General features: G+C 54.0%; 7 protein-coding genes across 7 annotated transcripts; 2 read left to right on the forward strand and 5 right to left on the reverse strand.

The window, feature by feature from the left end:
* Positions 1–197: 197 nt before the first annotated feature.
* Positions 198–1721, forward strand: UMAG_11704 (uncharacterized protein; the record flags this gene model as incomplete). Its single annotated transcript, XM_011390576.1, has 1 exon — positions 198–1721. One exon carries the CDS (start codon positions 198–200, stop codon positions 1719–1721), a length of 1524 nt encoding a protein of 507 aa, XP_011388878.1.
* A 611-nt stretch (positions 1722–2332) lies between these two features.
* UMAG_11705 (uncharacterized protein) lies at positions 2333–4666 on the forward strand (the record flags this gene model as incomplete). Its single annotated transcript, XM_011390577.1, has 1 exon — positions 2333–4666. The coding sequence occupies one exon, from the start codon at positions 2333–2335 to the stop codon at positions 4664–4666; it is 2334 nt and encodes a 777-aa protein (XP_011388879.1).
* A 222-nt stretch (positions 4667–4888) lies between these two features.
* UMAG_11706 (uncharacterized protein) lies at positions 4889–6700 on the reverse strand (the record flags this gene model as incomplete). Its single annotated transcript, XM_011390578.1, has 1 exon — positions 4889–6700. One exon carries the CDS (start codon positions 6698–6700, stop codon positions 4889–4891), a length of 1812 nt encoding a protein of 603 aa, XP_011388880.1.
* A 1258-nt stretch (positions 6701–7958) lies between these two features.
* Positions 7959–10505, reverse strand: UMAG_11707 (ribosome biosynthesis protein NOC4; the record flags this gene model as incomplete). The annotated part of the gene is made up of 1 exon (XM_011390579.1): positions 7959–10505. One exon carries the CDS (start codon positions 10503–10505, stop codon positions 7959–7961), a length of 2547 nt encoding a protein of 848 aa, XP_011388881.1.
* A 627-nt stretch (positions 10506–11132) lies between these two features.
* Positions 11133–12734, reverse strand: UMAG_02331 (MAP kinase; the record flags this gene model as incomplete). The annotated part of the gene is made up of 1 exon (XM_011390343.1): positions 11133–12734. The coding sequence occupies one exon, from the start codon at positions 12732–12734 to the stop codon at positions 11133–11135; it is 1602 nt and encodes a 533-aa protein (XP_011388645.1).
* A 2267-nt stretch (positions 12735–15001) lies between these two features.
* UMAG_02332 (uncharacterized protein) lies at positions 15002–15837 on the reverse strand (the record flags this gene model as incomplete). Its single annotated transcript, XM_011390344.1, has 2 exons — positions 15002–15224; positions 15359–15837. The coding sequence occupies 2 exons, from the start codon at positions 15835–15837 to the stop codon at positions 15002–15004; spliced, it is 702 nt and encodes a 233-aa protein (XP_011388646.1).
* Positions 15838–16809: 972 nt separating this feature from the next.
* Positions 16810–18642, reverse strand: UMAG_02333 (uncharacterized protein; the record flags this gene model as incomplete). The annotated part of the gene is made up of 1 exon (XM_011390345.1): positions 16810–18642. One exon carries the CDS (start codon positions 18640–18642, stop codon positions 16810–16812), a length of 1833 nt encoding a protein of 610 aa, XP_011388647.1.
* Between the last annotated feature and the right edge of the window lie 510 nt (positions 18643–19152).

The following is a 19152-nucleotide window of genomic DNA, read 5'->3' on the forward strand; positions in this document are numbered from 1 at the left end:
TACCACGAATCGTGCGTGAATCGTGAATAATGGTGACCTGTTGCGGCCAAAAAGCGTTTCGTGGTGGAACAGCGTGTCGTTGTTCGCACATCCAGGTGAAGCGACAATCGTCACTTGAACGCTTAGCTCGACCACCATCACTTTACATTGTTGCAGCATTGTTCATCGCTGCTGCTGGTTTGAGCGGACTTGCGACCATGAGCCAAGTGCCGGTGGCTAGCTCGCAGCAGCGCTCCGTTTCCGCAGGCAATCACCCTTCCTCTTCTTCTACTTCTTCCTCCTTCGCCGTGCCATTTTCATCAACATCAGCTACATCAACCCCGCTCCTTGCTCAGGGCTCGCTCCACGCAGGTAGCCCAACATCGAATCATCTTTCATCATCACCCTACGCTGCAGCGGGTTCTCTACCCGCCGCTGCCACGCCTGCATCACTGTCCCACCAGCATAGCTCGTCGCTTGTTGGGACACCGGCCATCCTCGCCACAACTTCGTTTCGAAAGCTCGTCTGGGACGGCACCATCCCGATCTGTGTCTCAGTAGACCCAGCTGAACTACCGCCAGGCTCCGATGCAACCATCGACTCGACGTACCTCGTGGTGCCTCGGATCAGCTATCTCCCGCTCATTATCGCTGACGTCAGGAGGAATCTGCTCGAATTGGTCTTGGAACAGCCTGCGCTCAACGTTCTTAATGAAAAGGAGCTCTGGTTCGAATATGAGGGTCAACCGTTGAGATGGCATTGGCAGATTGGGTTGCTCTACGACTACCACACTTCGAATCCAGCTCGCACTGCGATTGCATATCAGTCGTCATCAACCAACACGACTGGGCTAGGCTCTCTGCGCCCCAATACCCCTTTGATACCGCAGGGCGGATCGGATACCGAATTTTCATCGGCAGCGCAACCGTCGCGACTTCCATGGAACATTCGGCTGCGGCTGTCAAAACTGCCTGTAGAACGACTGCACAGCAACTCGGGGCTCGAGTCCTGCAAGACATCGTTTATGTCGATGATCAAAGAGGCCGATTTTGTACGCTATGGATCTACCAAAAAGGTGGTCAACCTCCGAAAACAGGAGCAAGACACGCTGTGGGACAGTGTCGTTTCGCACGACTACGAGCTATTCTGGAGTATTGCCAACAAGCTGGTCCCTAATGCAGGCGTATCTGGCTCTGATGCCGCAGCTGGCAACGGTCTGGCCTTGGGGCGATCTCCAATTGCAGCGCGCACAATGTCTCTGAACCTCGGTGGCACTCAGGAGGATCGAACGAACGCGTCGGCTCAACGCAGCTTGACGACACTGCAGAACGAGTCACAAGCAAGTCTTGCACCTAGCACGTTGTCGACCTTGACCAGCACCACCTCTTCCGATCCAACGTCGGCAACCAACAGCACACCGACGTCTAGTGCAGGCAACTCGGTGCGCAGCATTCCCATCCGATTTTTCCTACCGGATAACGCACCAATTGTACAAGAGCCAGTGCCGCCCACGCTCGACGACGGCAGAGCAAACACACTAGCTGCCGTGCTTTCGGCGCTGTTCCCCTTGCTGTTTCCCCCGCCCCCGAGCTTCAGCAGCTTCCAAGCGCCCGCACCGCCGCTGGCTTATGCGCTGGTACAGGGCGTCAGGATGCCCTTGGATACAGAGATCGCTTGGTTAGGAAGCGCTCTTGTAGGACCAGATGGCTGGGTCTCAGTAGTGGTTGGATTGGTGAGCTGACAATTCATGCCTGCGTACATCTGCACCGGGGTAGGCAAGTGATCATTCACAATTGAACTTCCCAGAGATACCGTGTGAGAAGTGAAACAATCATGGCATCGTGCGTGATTACAGTGGTGCTGATACCAATCGTGAATCTCGATAGCACCGGTGTTGGCAACAAGGCCGAGGGCGATCATGATGGCCATCGTGCGTCACGCGCGTGGGATGCGGGGGCAAACGTGTTAGATTGATGAAAAACGGATCGGCGATCTTGATGAGGTTCACCGTTCACGGTTTCGTTTTTGCGTGTGAAGCGAAAGCTGGAATTCGGACGAGCAGATCACGCTGCACGCGCGCATCCAACTCTGACGCAGGCTGCTCATCGGTACCTTGGATCACGTACAGCATCAGCGGGTCATCGTGTTTTTGCCTTCAGTTGTGCATCTGAAGGCTTGCCACGCTTTCAAAGGACATTGCACGCGCATTCATTCAGCTGGTGACGACCGGTGTGTCTGGATCAGCAACTTTTCCGGCTCCTTTGCTCTGACGCGCGCGTCTAGAATCGCCCATCAGCTCGCGACTGTCGAGTGCGCCATCAAGTCGCAGTTACATTGTCACAGTCAACAAGCATGAACAACCAGGGTCAGCAAGCGCAGCAGGCGCAGCAGGCGCAGCAGGCGCAGCAGGCGCAGCAAGGCCAACAGCCTGGTCAACCGCAGACCGCCGCACAGGCTGCTCAGTACAAGGCTGCGCTCATCCAGCAACAGCAGATCCAAGCCATGCGTGCTCAAGCGCTCGCGCAGCAGCAGGCTCAACAACAAGGCCAATCATCGGCTCAAGTGCAACAGCCGCAGCAACAGCCGCAGCAACAGCCGCACCCCCAGCAGCCACAACAGCAGGCCGCAAATCTACAGGCTCTCCATGCGTTGGTACAGAACAACCCACAGGGTCTGGCTGCTTTGGTTCAAGCCGCACGCGAAGGCAGAATGAGTCCCGACCAGCTCGCTCAGCTCAAAGCGTTTATAGGCGCCCATCAGCAACAGCAACAGCAGCAGCAGCAGCAAAACAGGCCGCCCCAGCAGCAGAATCAGCAACAAGTTCGTCCCCCTCAACAGCAGCAGCAGCAAGCGCAGCCGAACTTGCAACAGCAACAGCAGATGGCAGCTGCACTCCAACAACAACTGCAGCAACAACAGCAACAGCAACGAAACGCACAAAATGCTCAACAACAGCAGCAACAGCCTCAACAGCAGCCCCAACAGCAAAACCTTGGACTAGCACGTCCCCCTCAAGGCCCTGCGCAGCCACAGCTGCCCCAAAATGAGCAGGCTCTGCTGGAGCAATTCAATCGCATTGCACAGCCTCTCAGGATAAAGGTGCAGGCATTGGAGAGTGCGCTCAACAATCCGAACCTGAAACCGGACGAGAGGCAACAGTGCCAGAACGCGTTGCAGGAGACAAGAAATCAGCAGGCTGCGCTCGCCAAGCAGATCCAGATCGTCAGGGAGAGCTTTAGGCTCCAGCAGCAGCAGCAGCAGCAGCCGCAACAACAACAAAGGCAGCAGCAGCCGATGGGACAACAACAGATGCCACAAATGAATCCTGCGACGGCACAAGCGGGCACACCCCAGCAACAGCAACAGCAGCAGCAGCAAACGGCGAGTCCAGTCGTGCTTCCTACGGCGGCTACGGCGGCCGGAACCCCGGCGACGCCTGTGCCTGTACCACCACCACCAGCAGCAGCAGCAGCGGCGGCGAGCACACCAGCGGCTACGGGAACGCCCAAGACGCAGGCGAAAGCTACACCCAAGGCACCGGCTAAGAGCAAAGCGGCACAGAAAAAGGAAAAGGAAGCCAAGGAGAAGGAGGAAAAGGAAAAGAAAGAAAAGGAGGCCAAGGAGACAAAGGCTGCCAAGGGCGGGGCTAAGGCTAAAGCTGCTGCGGCAGGAGGTACGAGTGCTTCTCCTGCTCCTACTGCTGCTCCTGCTCCCGCTTCTGCTTCTGCTGCGGCTACTGCAAAGGCTTCGCCTGTGACTGGGACGCCAGCCGCCGTGGGAGGGGCTGGATCTGCTGCTGGTGGAGGCGGTGCTCCTGGGGGTGCAGGCGCGGCGGGGAGCGCTATGATGACTCCTACCTCTGGGTCTGCTGGCGCTTCGGCGCCTGCTTCCGGCAGCGTAGCCCCCGGTGCACCGTTGGCGTCTCCCGCCGGCGCTGGCGGTGCGAATGCGCAAAATGCGGTGACAGCTATGTCGACCAACACGGCGGCGTCGTACGCTAACGCTGCCATCGCACCGGTGCTGAATGTAAATGCAACATGGACACCGGAGCCGTATCCGAATGCGAGTGGGCCACGATCGAGCATGACGGCCGGGCTGGGCGTGGCGGCTGTGCTGGGTACACCTGCGGTACTGACTCGGCCTACGCCGACGGAAGGAGGCCAAGAGGCTCTAGACGAGCTCTTGGGTCTATCGGCCAAGACGGCGAGTGTTGGAGCGGATGAACTGCTCGGCTTGCCCACTGACGATCCCGAGGTAGCGAGTGCAGCAGCGCTAACAGCGTCGGCGGCGCTGTCGTCTACTGCACTCCCCGCACTCGCGCTCCCGGCACTGCCGCTCTCCTCGACGCACGCCGCGCACGCCTCGGTCTCTACATCCGGCTCGATGCTCACCAAACGCAAAATCTCGGACCTCATCTCGGAACTCGACTCAAACGAAAAACTCTCCGGTGCCGTCGAAGACCTGCTCCTGGAACTCGCCGACGAATTCATCGACAGCGTCACCTCGATGTCGTGCAAACTCGCCAAACACAGACACGCCGACAAACTAGAAGTCAAAGATGTCCAGCTACATTTGGAGAGAAACTGGAACCTCCGAATCCCCTTTCCAGGTAGCGCCCCCATCGCCCCGCCCAGAGTCAAGCCAAACCCTGCCCCTGCTGCCAACCCTTTGGCCACCCACAAGTAATCCGCCCCATCACCTCTGCTGTCCAATCCAATCCATCCACCCAGTCTGTGAGAGTGTCCGTCCGGCATAGCAACCCGCTTCTGAGCGCGTCCGCGTCTCGCCATCAAGCCGAATCAGACGCCTGCATTACCTCATGTACACGTTGACGTGCAACTTTGAAAACAGACCCGACACATACACCTCGATACACGACCATGCTGTGCTTCTGTGGTTCTGTGGTTCTTACAAGCCGACGTATCCATGCCAATGGTCGCGACCGGGCCGTTGGCTGGGCAGAAAAGCTTTCTTGTATACCACGATTTCATACCTGACCGGTTTGGCTTCACGTGACTGAGGCTGCTCTGTCGCCAAAGCTGTACGGGTCTTGGAAGTGGTATTGCGCCCGAGATGATCCGAGGAATGTTTCGTACGGTTGCCAACGCGATCCTTAGCTCTTTTCGCCGCTCTGACACTTCCAGAAGCTTGCCCTGCCTTGTCCGCAGATGACCGCTCCGCCTGACTGTTGGGTCTTATGCCTCCGGTGGTTGCTGACTTGCTACCAGCCGCTCCAGTACTCGACTCGCCCAGCACAGCAAACTCGAACTCAACCTCGTCGCCAGCACTCTCGTGTGCACCTTTGCTTGTCGAAGCCTTCTGCTTCTGCGCATCTGCTGTCATCTTTGCAAGCGCATCTTCGGTCTGTTGCAGAAACGTGCTTTGAGCCGCTTTGGCAGTAGGTCCTTCGTCAGCCTGTCGAGTGATGACGGTGCTGCTCGGAGCCAGCGGACGTGTCAAATCTGCTTTCTGAGGCCCACAGGCGAGATTGAGACCGACAGAGGCGATGCTAGACGTGAAACTGGGCAAAAGCTTGACGACACCCACCGGCAGAGTATGGCTGGATGGATTCTTCGAGATCTGAGACGACGTGAGAGTGTTCGAGACATCCCCAGAGTTTTCGTTGTGCCCAGAAAGTTTCGACTCGGCAGCCTTTCCTACCGGAAGCGTCTTTCCCACCTTTGCTTCCAATGCACTCTCCTCTACAGTCTTCTGCTTTGCCTGTCCACGATTGACAAGGCTCGAGGCGGGTTCTTTGGCTGCATTGAGACTGCTCCCCCCATATACATCCGTTTTCGCTGCGAACCTGTTTCCTGTCCTGGATCTCTCCATGCCGTCCTTTGTCATCTTAAGCTTATGTCTGGACCTCGTTTCGGCGGCCGTCACAGCAGCTTCGAACGCAAGATGCTGCATCGACGTAAGAGGGTTCTCGTAATAATCAAAGAGCTGCTCATAATATGACCTATCGTCAAAATAAGGCATGTAGCTGGTTGGATCGTCGAAAACAATTTCGGCGTCGTCGGTATCGCTGTCGTCAGAGACAAAGTCCAAATCGTAGTTATCATCGCCATGGTCGTCACGGCGGACGTTGAGTGAGTTTATCTCATCGTCATCGCCTCGTTTGAGGCGGCGCCCTGCGTTAAAGGTCGGCAAATGCTGGAAATGCTTTTCGCTATGCAAGTAGCTGGCGTTGTAATCTTCCATATCAATATAGATCCAGCTTGGCGTGATCTTGTATCTGTCTTTCTCTTTCTCGGCCCAGTTGGGCCCAAGGAACGCGGCCAACGTGAGCTCGCCAAACTTGATGAGGGCTTCCTTTCGGCCTGGAATATCGTCGTCATATGCTGGCAGCTCGACGTCGCGAAAGTGGCGCGTCTTGTGAAGCATAAAGAGATCCTTTTGGAAGACATGGTCGGTGGCTTGGCGGGGTGTCAGGGCGTGCAGGTTGAGTAAGGGAAGATGTCTCTGAACCGGATTCAGAGCTTCTTTTTGCAGCTGCTCAAAGGGACACGTGATGAGGAGACGATTTGCGGTCATTTCGGCAGTCGAGCGCTTGTACGTTCGAAGCTCCTCAAGGTATGCCGAGGACGCGGACGGGTCGAGGACAGGGTCTGGTACAGCATCCGTCTCAAAAGGGTTGGAATAGGTATATGGTATCGCGTCCACCATGAGCTGCTGGAAGGCTTGCAAGGCCGCAGAATCGGTCACAGGTGCCGCCATGTTGAAAGTACGTGCTTGACAGAGTAGGCTGTCAGAGGAGACGATGAAAGATGACGCGGAAAGAGGGAATCGTGAATAGAAATATTGACGTTCGTCGATTGAATCGACAGCGGGATAAAGGGGCAAAGGGAAGAAAGAGGAGCAGTTGGTATCAAAGGCGATGTGAAAGAACAGATATGGACGAGCCAGGAGGATGGGAAGCTTCCGTGTCCCACTTTCTACTGCTGACTCTGTTAGATACAAGAGGAAGGAAGCAAAGAAAGAACGACTCAGCACAGTGCAGCTGGTGCGTGTGCACTGGTGCGTGTGCTTAATCACGAATATCACTCGTGACTTTTCTCATCACATGCTTCTGCGCTAATACTCTGTGACTGCTGCTGCCAAGCGGCTAAGCTTGTGGAGCGGAGCTGATGCGTTACGTGACGATCAAAGGGAAACAGTGACTTATTCAAAGGACCCCCCAGCCAAGCTATGCAAATCCCCTTTATCATTCGTGATTCGTGATTCACTCACGACTGATTCTTGAATTTACTTTATGAATACTTTCTCGCATTTACGATTGTGATTCGTGATTCATAATTCTCTGCCGCAGCGCATTGACGATGGATACGCAATCACGAATCCATTAGGGTCGTGCTCGGGCCTTCTTTCCCACACGCTGACTGCGCACACTCGTTACTTTCGCGCGGTTCGCTTTATCTGCCATTGATGTTGTTTCGACATGCTTTGCGAACACTGTGGTGACTTGTAGCAGATTGTGCCGCAATCTCAAGTTTACCAAGCTTCTCATTGCACGATGTACTGATTTCGTATTCGAGATCAGAAGTCACAAGTGTTTTAGCAAATTTGAGTCGTATGGCGACACTCACTCTGTGACTTGTGCGCAGTCGTGACATCACGTTTTGTTGATGTAGTGGTCTGTGAGTCCTGACGCACAGAAACGGTATCACGTTTGCTGTAACTTAGGTCAACGAGGGGCCATTTCACTCACACAGGGGTGGTGCATGGCCAAGGAAACTTATCTTCTGAATTCACAAGCCAAGCAACGACACTTACTGACTCTCACGTCTTGCTCGAACCCGACGCTTGACGCTCGAACCAGGCACAGATCAACGCTAGAGTACGTACTGGACCTACCGTGTTCGATTTGGTATCTTCTCCAAGCTTACGAACACGAGCAAAAGTCTCGCCGAAAGGCAACGGTGCAAGCATGCTTTCCAATACTAACGGTAGGATCACGGACCTGCCTTACGGCAGATCAAGCAAAACTGAACAGCGTAGCGCAGACGTCGTGAGTGCCTGTCTGGTCCACTTTACGCTTTTTGGCCCTCTCGGTGCGCTTCAACTCTTCTATGGCTTCGCGTGCTTCTCTTTCCTCGTCGTCCTCCTCGTCGTGCTCACCACCCACCTCGCCTAATCTACGCTTGCGTTCCGCACGTTCTCTTTCAATCTCCTTCTCTTCCTCGCTCTGTGCTTCCGCCAACGAGTGTTTCGCGCGCGTCCTGCCGCTTTCACTCGGGAAAATATCCACTCGGTTATGCGCTGTGGTATCGGTCGATCCACCAGCACCAAACCCTCCAGGCAAGCTATACGCTAGTGCAGGGGCGCGCTTTCGGCCATCTTGAGGCTTTTTCAACGTCTTGCGCGTCTCGGTTTCGAACAAGGTTGCATAGGTGATGTCGAGGAAATCGTCCAAGCTGTAGCGTTCTCTGGTGAACGGTTCGGCCAAGATGTGCGCGAGACTCGTCACCGATCCCAAAAAGTGTGCTTCTCCGGCAAGATTGCTGACTTGGTCACTGCGCATCGCCGGACCGCCACTATTGCCACGCGCAGCCGCGGCAGCACCAAATGAGGCTAGCTCCCAGAGCGAGCTGTCGAGCGCGTGCGTGAGAAGCGGATCAGATTCATGCGCGTTGAAAGGATCCGAAACACCAGCAGGGCCAATATTGAGTCGGTCACCATCCCATTCTTTGTGCACCATGGACAAGCATCGTGGGTGTTTCTTGAGCAGGTTGTAGACAAAAGGTACGACCGAAGCGATGGCGGCAGGTGGCGCGCGCAGGCTCAATCGCGACAGACGCTTGACGAAACTCGCTACAAGCGTCGAGGATAGATGTGTTGAGGACAGAAATGTTTCGAGCAATCGCAAGAATCGCGCTCGGTACTTCATGTGCAGTACGGATGCATCGAGCATGGCGTAGAGTCGATTGTAGAAGTGCGGGTAGTCGAGGTTGTGTTTGGTGACCAGGGTAAAGATGGCATTGAGCGCAAGAAGGGCAGTGGCTCCACTAGAGTCGAGACACGAAACGAGAAAGTCGTGCAGCATGGTGGGTTTGGTGAGATGTGGAAGGATCTGGGCGTGCAAACGAACTAGCACTTCGTGTGTGGCAACCAGGCTGAGGTCACCACCGACGATCGAGCCTTTTGCGACACCGGCGGCTGCGGCCGAGTCGGCAGTCTGGCGTCGGGGCAGCAGGACGTCGAGCCAGGCAGCAGAGAAGGCGCTACGTTGAGCACCGATGCTGTGCAGTGCTTGGTGGAACGTCTTTTGCCTGCGTTTTCTGGCAGCCGCAGAGCGCGCAGCAGAACCGAGACCACCCACAGCCTTCTTGTCTGCTGCTCGTCGCTGCTCACCCGCTGTAGCTCCTGCTTGGGCTCCACGTTCTTCGTCAGAATCCGAGAACCAGCCTGTCATGTCGTCTTCTTGCTCTTCTTCTGCCTCTGAATCTCCATCGTCGATGACTGCACGATTTTCGTCGTTCGCGATGCCACCACCTGCGCTCTTTTTCTTCTTCATCTTCTTCGTTCCGGCTGCCCCAAGAGGTGGTGTAGAGAGTTCATCGACCAAAAACTGGTTGAGATCATCCGATGTGGTCGGAATAGCCGTGAGCTGTATCAAGAGTGCCAGCGTATGTGCTCGCAACAGAGTGCTACCAGCGAAGCTCGGCGAAGGCTTTCGCAGCGCATGGCTGATCTCGCGCAAAGTGGCAAAACGAACATCGTCATACTTGTGCAAGCCAATTTGAACGAATTGGTTCCTTACATCCTCCGGGACTCCTGAATGTACACGGACGACCGTATACCTTGTACCTGCATCACCGCTTCCAAGCTTTAAGAGACTTGGAGGTCCGGCGATGAGAGCAAGCGATAGCGCGCGCCATGGCGAAGCCGACCACAAGGCTGATGTGGCTTGCACGGATTCGGGAGAATCCTTGTTGCTAGCAGACGTGATTTTTGCCTGGGTCTTTGCAGCGGCTGAAGCGGCCGAGATACGCGTGAGTGACGAGGATGCAGTTGTCTGTAGATCCATCAGCATCTGCAGAGCTTCGAGACGAAGGCTTTCGACCGGATGACCGAGAAGACCACAGAGGAGCTCGATTGTCTCGTTCCAACGCATTCGCAACCAGTCTGTCACTTTCGCTTGTGCTTGCTTGGCGTTTTCAGAAGAGGCTGTGGCGTTGTTGCTAGCCTTGGCGCCGTACGATAGGATGTACCCGTCCTGGTCAACATCCTTATCGAAAGGAATCCTATCCTCGGCGCTGAGCGATTTGATGGATTTCACGAGTACAACGAGTGCACGATGAACCGCGACTGCTGCGTCCTTCCTCTCATTTGCTGGGCGATCATCACCGACGTTTGCAAGTTGCTTCGAGAGTGTGAGAAGCTCAGAGAGCGGGTTGAGGTCCGAAGACGATACGAGCGCTGATTGGAGTGCTTTCACCTGTTTCAACGGCGGTGCTGTGGCAGAGTCCGAAGTGTGGCTCGAGCTCGAACCAGCTTTCTTGCTGCAGGAAGCCTTGACCATGTTTCTGAGCGAGCTTACAGTGCAATGGTGTCAAGACGAGAGTTGCATGTCATACCGGTATTTGAATGTTGCACATCTTCTCTCGAATTTTTTTTTTCCCCTTTGCTGCTCTGCATCGGTCCATCACCCACAAAAAACCCGCACCGCGAAGAAACACCACAGAAAAGCAAAATTGCCACGAAAATCTTCGGAATTCGGAACTTTGTAGCCATGCTGGTGGACTTAACACTCTGGCTTTTCAATCGTGAATCACGAGTCACCAGTCACTCACGACTCACCACTGACTTGTGTGACTGACGCTGATCAGATTCACGATTCACGATTCTGAGCATACAGAGCGCCCTCAAAGTGCGCCACGTGCACATGCGCCATGTGCATATGAATCTGTGATCAATCACGACTGCGAGAAACGGTTGAAAGAAGGATGCTATTGTGTAAATGCAGCGAGACAAGCTTGTGCGTATGTATAGGAGCATGGGATGCCAATGCAACGGTCGAGGACGTCACCAGGACGAAGAAGACCGGTAAGATGTTGATTATAGAGAATTGATGAGATGCTGAATGCGAGCAATTAAGAGGGCAAGAAGTGGCGATTGCGAAGTTTGTGCGACTGACGCTGACGAAGCATCAACGAAGAAGCGGCTGAAATTCTTGTACCTGGTACCAGAGTTCCTTGCGCAGATCCTCCTTGGTGATGCTCTCCTTTTGCATGTCAAAGTAGAAAAAGTCTGGGTCGAGACGTGGCGCACCAGGCTCGTCATCAGGATCGTGATAAGCCGACAAATAAGGATGCTGGAGACACTCTTCTACCGTGAGACGGTTGCGGGGGTCAAAGGTGAGTGTCTTTTGCAAGAAATCGATTGCTTCAGGTGAAGCTTTTGGAAAGAGAGTACGGAATTCTCGACGCTTGCGGAAGGGCATCGATCGAATGTAGTCGCGCGATCGACGGCTGTTGATGTTTTGGAATTCCTCGAGTGTCGGCGTTCCCAGCACGTCGAGGATCAGCGAGAGTTGCTGGTGGTAGTCGCGACCAGGGAACAGTGGCCGACCGGTGAGCATCTCAGCGAGGATGCATCCGACTGCCCATACATCGATCGCTTTGGTGTACTGCTTGAAGGTAAGCATAATCTCCGGAGCACGGTACCATCGCGTGGCGACGTATTCGGTCATGAAGCCGGTGTCCTGGTCCGCAGTGAGCACTGAACGAGCCAAGCCGAAATCGCAAACCTTGAGATCGCAGTTGGCGTTGAGCAGCACGTTGCTCGGCTTGAGATCGCGGTGGATCACGTCGGCACAGTGCATGGGCTTGAGAGCGCGAAGGGTCTGATACGTGAAATACTGACAATGGTCGTCAGACAGCTCCTGGGTACGGATGACTCGATGCAGGTCGGTCTCCATGAGCTCTTGAACCAAGTACACCTCGGTGAACGCTTCATAGGTGCTGGGTTTGATAATGTCGAGGATGCTGATGATGTTTTCCGAGACGTCGCATTCTTGAAAGAAGCGCAGTAGCTTGAGCTCGCGCAAGGTTCGCAGCGCAAACATCTGGTGCTCAAAGGGTTGGATCTTCTTGATGGCGACCTTTTGACCGGTGGCGCGGTGGATGGCGCTGCAGACAACACCATAGGCGCCTTCGCCGATGATCTCGCAGACCTTGTACTTGCTACCCACGCGGAAACTAATGGCGTTTTTGTGGTTTTCGTTGCGGAGTGCAGAATGGGAGGGCGGCACAGCAGCAGCAGCAGCAGCAGCAGCAGCAGCAGCAGCGACAGAACGAGCCGCTTGTGCATTCGTTTTGGTGGTTGCAGACGTTGCAACGATTTGGGGCGCAGGCGATGGCGGCAGCGGTTTGCCCACGCGATCGAGATATGCATCAGCAGAGGCACGAACCAGTTTGGGAATGACGGCCATTTCGAAGCGTACATCGTCGGCATCATGCGTTGGTGTGGAGGGTGCATTCGATGAGACAGATGCCAACGAGTCGACCGAGGAGATCGAGTGGGATTTTGAAGGTGGCCGATGTGAATTGGTCGTGACGGTGACGGCCGATACACCCGAGGCGACCATCGCAGGTACATACGTCGGGCGATATCCGAAAGGGCGCGGTGAGGGTAGTGTCGACATGTTACACAGAGCGGATACGGATGTACAAGCGGATGGACAAGGATCGGCATCAGCGGCGTCCAAGTCGTGAGAAGCAGTCGAAGAAGAGGCATTGGCAATCGACATGTTAGACATGTCGCGTTGGAGAGAGGTGGATACGGAGCAGTCGTGATCGAGGTGAACACGAGCATGATCAATGGCGGCCATGATGACAGTTAATGGTAGTGGTGCAAGAGGAAGGAGGAGCAACTCGTGTCAGAGACGATGAAAGAAAGGCAGAAGCGCATACAAGACGACCAGCGGGATGGATGCGGGAAAGCAAAGAAACGACGACCGAGAGCTATACACGATCAAGCTCGGACTGTATATATCGTGATGATCAGCGGCATCCGAAACGAGACTTTGAGTTCAACTCGAAAGCCTGGAAGAAGGAAGCCGCCGAAAACAGCGGAACGAGGCAAAGAGATGCAAGAAGTTTCCAAAGAAGCCTGCTTGGTGCAGCTCAAGAGAAGACAGAAGACACAAAGGGTGGAGGTGGGACGAGCGTCGAACAAAGGGAACGGACAAGCAAAGCAGGGAAAGGGGTTGGGCTTTTTAAATCGAGCAAGCTGGTCTGACCCGACCTTGTGCTTCGGCAATCGTAAATCATGAAGAAAGTATCTGAGGCAAAAGGAACGGGACAAATTCACGATTGGCTCGAGTATGGTCAGGCAGACACCAGCCACCGTGCTCACTGCTGTTGCTTGTGTCTTGGAAAAGCGTAGCTGTGCATGCGCCTCGAAGCCCCGTGCGTGCGCGATAAATAAACTGAGTGTGCATGAGCGCCGCTAAAGGGCGCGCTGTGAGGGAAGGGTCCAAGCGGACAATCACGAATGTGGACGTACTGTAAGAGGATGCAAATCAAAAGCATGACCGATTTTGAGGGGACCTCCGGAATACGCTGGCGCAAGAAAGTCGGTGAACGCGGAGGGATCATGAATGTATCAAGGCCATGTGGACGTGTGTTCGAGACGGCGAGGAGAACAGTCCAACGGTCCAACAGTTTCATGCTGCCACGCAACGTTGCAACCAACGAAGCCAAGCAAAAGGGGACCACAAGCTTGCAAGTTTGCTGCTAGCTTGCTGGCGGTCTCTACTTGACGCTAATGGATCATGACAACAGGCAACGCTAGGCTCGTGGCTGGGCTGCCAGGAATACCAATTTAAGCGCGATTCTTGATCATTTTGATTCGTGATTGATCCTTCACGAAATACTGTGCGATCCACGATCAACTTTTAGCTGGCAACTCGAGGCGAGCGAGACCAGCTTTAGGGGTTTTTTTTTCTTTTTCTTTTGACAGCTGCAGATGCGTGGTTTGAGGGCGTACGACGTTGCGCCTTCTACAGCCATTCACGATTGGCGCAGAATTGCAAGTCCGCACTTGCAAATGTACTTACTTCCCTTTGAGGGCAAGCGAAACGAAGCGCATGGTTCGGCCTGGTTTCGCTGCAGCCCTGTTTTAGCCGAGAAGAAGCATGTAAAGGGGGCGACAACCAATGAATGGCCTTGGCAACCATGCGAAAGCACCTTGCGTCGCAATTTTGGCAGCACCACAAGAGTCGTGTGCCATTCGTGGTTCGTGGTTGCATTCACGATTGCTTTGCCAACTGAATAGAACAAGAAAACAACCATGAAACAAGCCGCTGCAAGGAGGAAGATGCATTCATTACCCACGGTAAAGCAGCCTTTTGGAGCAACCCACTCGCCACGCAATCCAATCGTACAGTGCTTGAACGATCCGCACCAGCCTCGGCGTTGCGCTGTCAACATCACGTCGGACCAGACGGAGTGCCGATCTAGAAGGCGGAAAGCGAGGTCGAAGCGGCAGAAACAGACCCAGAGCCAAGAAATCGCCAACCAACAAAAGCAGGGTTTGTGCCTCGTTTCTCTTTTCTAAAAAACGAGGGTTCGACTAGACCTTGTTGCACAAGAAAAAGCGCCAGGCTTATCCATCGTACAACATGTCATGGTCATTGCCAGAACGATTGCCCTGACAACCACCGCAAAACTACTTTGTGGCTGAATTGGCGTGCAGAAGCAACCATGCTTCCAGCGCAGCCCGGTTCTACGTTGTCACTTTGCGTAGGTACTATCAAGGCAAGAGAAACTTGAATTTTAATCCAAAAGAGGATCGCCATTTCCCCCCTCGGCTGCGCTGTCACTCACGACTTTTGAAACCGGCAAACAAAAGTCCAGCCGAGACATACAACTATGCCAAAGACGAGCAGCAGGATACCCCATATCAGGCCGAACGCGACATGTCCGCAAGCAAAAACGAGCTTCGCTTTCTCCATCCGACGTGAACAGAGATGCGACAAGCCGGGAGAAATGCGATCACGATGACTTTACTGGATCAACGGAAGCGAGCAGCGAATCGAGTTCTGACCAGATGGAAGCGCAGCAGATCAAAACGAGAGAATGCAGTCATCTCTCTACAAGGCCTACTGCGTACTGCGTACTGCTGTGCCTTGAGTGTGGCACTACACCAAAACAGGATTGTGCCTGTCGCGGCAGATCCAGTAATATCGGCCACACCGAGGACAGCGGCGTCGCCTCGCACCGCACACTCCGCCGCGCTCTCGCATTGCATTGACAACAGCCAGAGCACGACGATCTGCCGATCAGAAACAACCAACGTCGCCATCTCATCGTCGCAATTTTCTGTAGCTGTGCCAATGTCAAAGAAGACAATCAAACGTAGCCAACTTACCGCACTTTTCGAACGGCCGAGCTGGATCCGTTGTCACCAGCTGGATCCGCATTACGTTCCGTCTGCGTCTGATTCGCATCTGCAGGTTTGACCGCTTCATCCTTGATAGAGTTGCAGGCATTGACTTCCGGCAACACCTCGGCTTTCATCGCCGTATCATCAACCATCATTGCCGAGGTGGTGGCTGTATTGGTGCTCGTCGTCACCATCGTTGAGGATATAGGTTGAGCGCACACTGGCTCTACGTGGTACTGGTCGTTAGTCAGAGCGGCTTCGTCGGCCTTGCTAATGCTCGAGCTGGCCTCTGTACTCCGATAGGCGCTATGTTTGTTGTCGAACGAAGGATTCTGAAAGATCGAGGCGGTGCGGTGGTGAGCAGGAAACGCGTTGGCAGTGCAAGAGGGAGGTGGCTGTTGAAGAGCACACGACACAGCAGCACCCGGTACATGAGACTGGGCGACAGCAGAGGAAGGATACATTTCCACATTGCAGACTATCTCGTTCCCCGTCTGGTGGAGGTATTCCGTCTCCTTAGCTGCAGCTTGCGAGACCTTAAGATCGGATGACATTGGAGCACGTTCGGTAGGCAGGTGAGGCGCAAGAGGCAGGTGCCTTGAGCTGGATCCCTTTCAACTTTGATGGAGAGAAAGAGAGAGAGGAATGAGAACAGTAACTTGACTCTCAGAAAGCTTGCGCCTATCGTAAGTTTCTTCACCTCTCCAAGTAAAGAAAGCGCCTCACTCAGGCTTGAGCTCTCCAATCCTGATCCAAGTTCAGCCTCTTTCACCCAGCCAAACTAAGCTCATCAACCTACATGCAGCCTACAGTCAACTACATCGCATCAGAGCCGTACACATGAAGCAGGTGGGACCAAATCTCTTCCTTTGTAGAGTCACACAAACTTCTTTGATGAACTCTGGCTGCAACCGGACTCCACATCTCTTGACTCTTGTTCATGAGATCAGTGCAGACCTCTTGCCCGCATCAAAAGCTCGGTGCTCTAGATCTCTTGATTGAAGTCCTCATGAAACGAACAATGCCAAGGATCTGAAAATTGCAAGAGCAACGCACCTCTTTGCTCGAGCACGGACTCCCAACGCCCTCAGGTATGCCCACGCTTCGTTCCTATCTCGCGCAGCCTGTGCCCGGATACCCCTGCATTTTGTCTAAATCGCTACATCGAGACTTCAGAGGAGTGGATTGAACACCGCAAATCGACTTCAAACCACAAGCGGCGCGCCACAGATTGCAGCGTTACGAGATGAAGCTAAAACCCAATTTGCTTGTGGGAACAAAGTTCAGGCGGCACGGTAGACACCGTCATACGACATGGGAAAAGGGCACACAAAGCAAAAGAAAGAGAATGTTCTAAGCTGGCTGGATGATAGGCTTTCAAGCCGCGGGCTTTGTGCTTGGGCAAAAGAGCGTTGTCTTAGGGAATGCTCTGGATTTTAGAACCGGATCACCTCGTCCACCATGGCCGACTCGCGCTGTAGATCAATTACAGTACAAAGTGGATGACTCGAACTTCGATGTACCATTGCTTCGGCATCCTTTGAGTTTGCATCCCAGCTATCTTTCTGCGGCCTGGTCAGAGGAGACCCGTGAGTGATTGTCGCGCTGCGTTGTCGCATGCTCACTGTGGTCGAGGCACGTGGCGACAAAGCCGAGGATCGACACGGAGAATCATTTTGCCATGGCACCGTAAAGCCTTCGTCAGGACTATCAGTAGTAGGTCCATACCGCACCGAAAGGTTGGTTTCCGTCATGTATCCGTCGTAGTAGTCAGCGTACTCAAAGGCAGAATGCGGCTCGCTAAAACCTGGCGAGGATTCCAGTACGTCGGAATTGCCAAGTTCACCACTGACATGCTTTCCCTCGTGGTGCGATTTCGAACTGTACCGCCAATGATCTGTGATGTTGTGCTGCACTTCAGTCTGTCTCTGTATCGACACGGAAGACGACGATATGTCGTATCTGGACGCTTCCGAGGGAATGAACGTTTCTGAACTAGCCTTGCTCGATTCGACACGGTGGGTGGAAAACCTTGATAGACGAAACCCCTCCATCTTTGCCTTAGCAAGAGCCTCGTCGTTTAGACGAATCTGCGACCTACGGACCTTTTCAAGCAGATTGGCGGTTTTGGTAAACTTGATCATGCTTCGACGGCCAGAGTTGTCCGGGTCCGGGTCCGGGTCCAGAGGTGGAGCAAGCTTCGTTGCAAAGTCTCGATCCTGCGTCAACGGAGATCTTGGATTTGACGGCGCTTCAGCTGACACCCGTTTCATGTAGTAGCTTAGACAGCGATCGATCTGTGCTTCCTCGCCTTCGACCGTGATTTCTGCATCATGTAGACCAAACCTGTGAGGTGTCCCTTCCGGACACGGGAACAAGTTCTCGGAGTTCGTCTTGGGCTCTTGTTGCTGAATAATAGGGTGCTCTGGTAGAGTTACTGATGGCAGATCGAGGGTTGCTGAATTTACCTGGCCACGCTCAGCCAGTTCAATCCCTGGAATGGGATTCGATCGATTGCTGACAACACTGGCGTGTTCTTGCCGTGACGCTTTCTCAAGGCATTCTGCTATCGAGTTACGCTGAGCCAACTGCCGTTCTCGCGATCCTGGTGTGAAGCTCGGAAACTTTGAATCTGCTGGACTTTCCGTCAGCTCATTCCTCGTCGTAAACCAAGCCTCGGGAGGTCGATTTGCAACGCCATCGTCGGCATCCGGCTCGTTCTGTGATGTAGTCTTCTTACGGCAACGAAACTTGTACACTACAACACCAATTAAAGTGAGTACAAACACAAGCCCGCCCACCGCTACTCCACAAATGACGCCAAGGTTCGGCCCTGAGACAAGCGACTGAGGAGGTGGCAACTGACCGCTTAAGGCTGTGGGTGGCTGCTCCAATGGCGATGGATTGGTTTCGAGAGTCGGCAGATCCTCTGGCGGCAACCGAGTGGTTGCAGGAGTTGGTGGATTCTGCGATAGCACCTGCTCGCCAGTTGCTTGACTGATAGCCACCTGCGGTGCTTCAGAGCTCTTGACATCGCTTGATGTGGTAATGGGTGAGTATGGCTCCTGCTGCAGAGAACGATCAAATGTATTCGAGCCATCTTGCCAATTGTCGTGCTGTTGCTGTGGATGCTTATGGTGCTTTTTGTGATGGTCATGGTTCTGTTGATTCCGTTCATCCTGCTGGCCATCCGACCGCCTGCCTAGCTGAGGCTCTCGCCGAACTTTTCTCGGCGTCTTTCCTGCCAACCTCTTCTTCTCTTGCTGCATTTGTGCGCGAGTAGCTCTTCTCAGAATACGTACGCACCGTGGATTATGGACGTTGACAAAAGTCAGCAAGTTATGAATGATGCCTCTTGACTATTCACGGCAAATGTGTCGAGGCTGAGCTCGCAAGCTGAAGCGGTGCCAGCAACCCTTTTGGGCCCACGTTGCAACGAGTGGGATGAGTCGCGGGTCTGGTGTGTCACGGTCATCTGGCCACCTTCATCCCACACGGATGAAATTTGACAGCCACATGTATTGCACCAGTAGGTATACCCCTGTGGCGACTCTCTCCTACGTAAGCACATGTTTCGGACAATCTTGTGCGTTTGGCGATGGTAACACGATGGGACAGCTGAGCAGCGTTGCCCTGACGTGACAATCACCAATCACGAACCAAGTTTTACGACTGGAATCAGCACGCACCGACGGTGACTTTCGCGGCGTGTCCTCGGGAAATTTGTTTGCCAAGATCCTTTCACAATCACGAATTTCGAGAAGAAACGCCCTTCACGA

This window comes from Mycosarcoma maydis, chromosome 5, assembly GCF_000328475.2.
Source record: "Mycosarcoma maydis chromosome 5, whole genome shotgun sequence".
NCBI classification, from domain to species: domain Eukaryota; kingdom Fungi; phylum Basidiomycota; class Ustilaginomycetes; order Ustilaginales; genus Mycosarcoma; species Mycosarcoma maydis.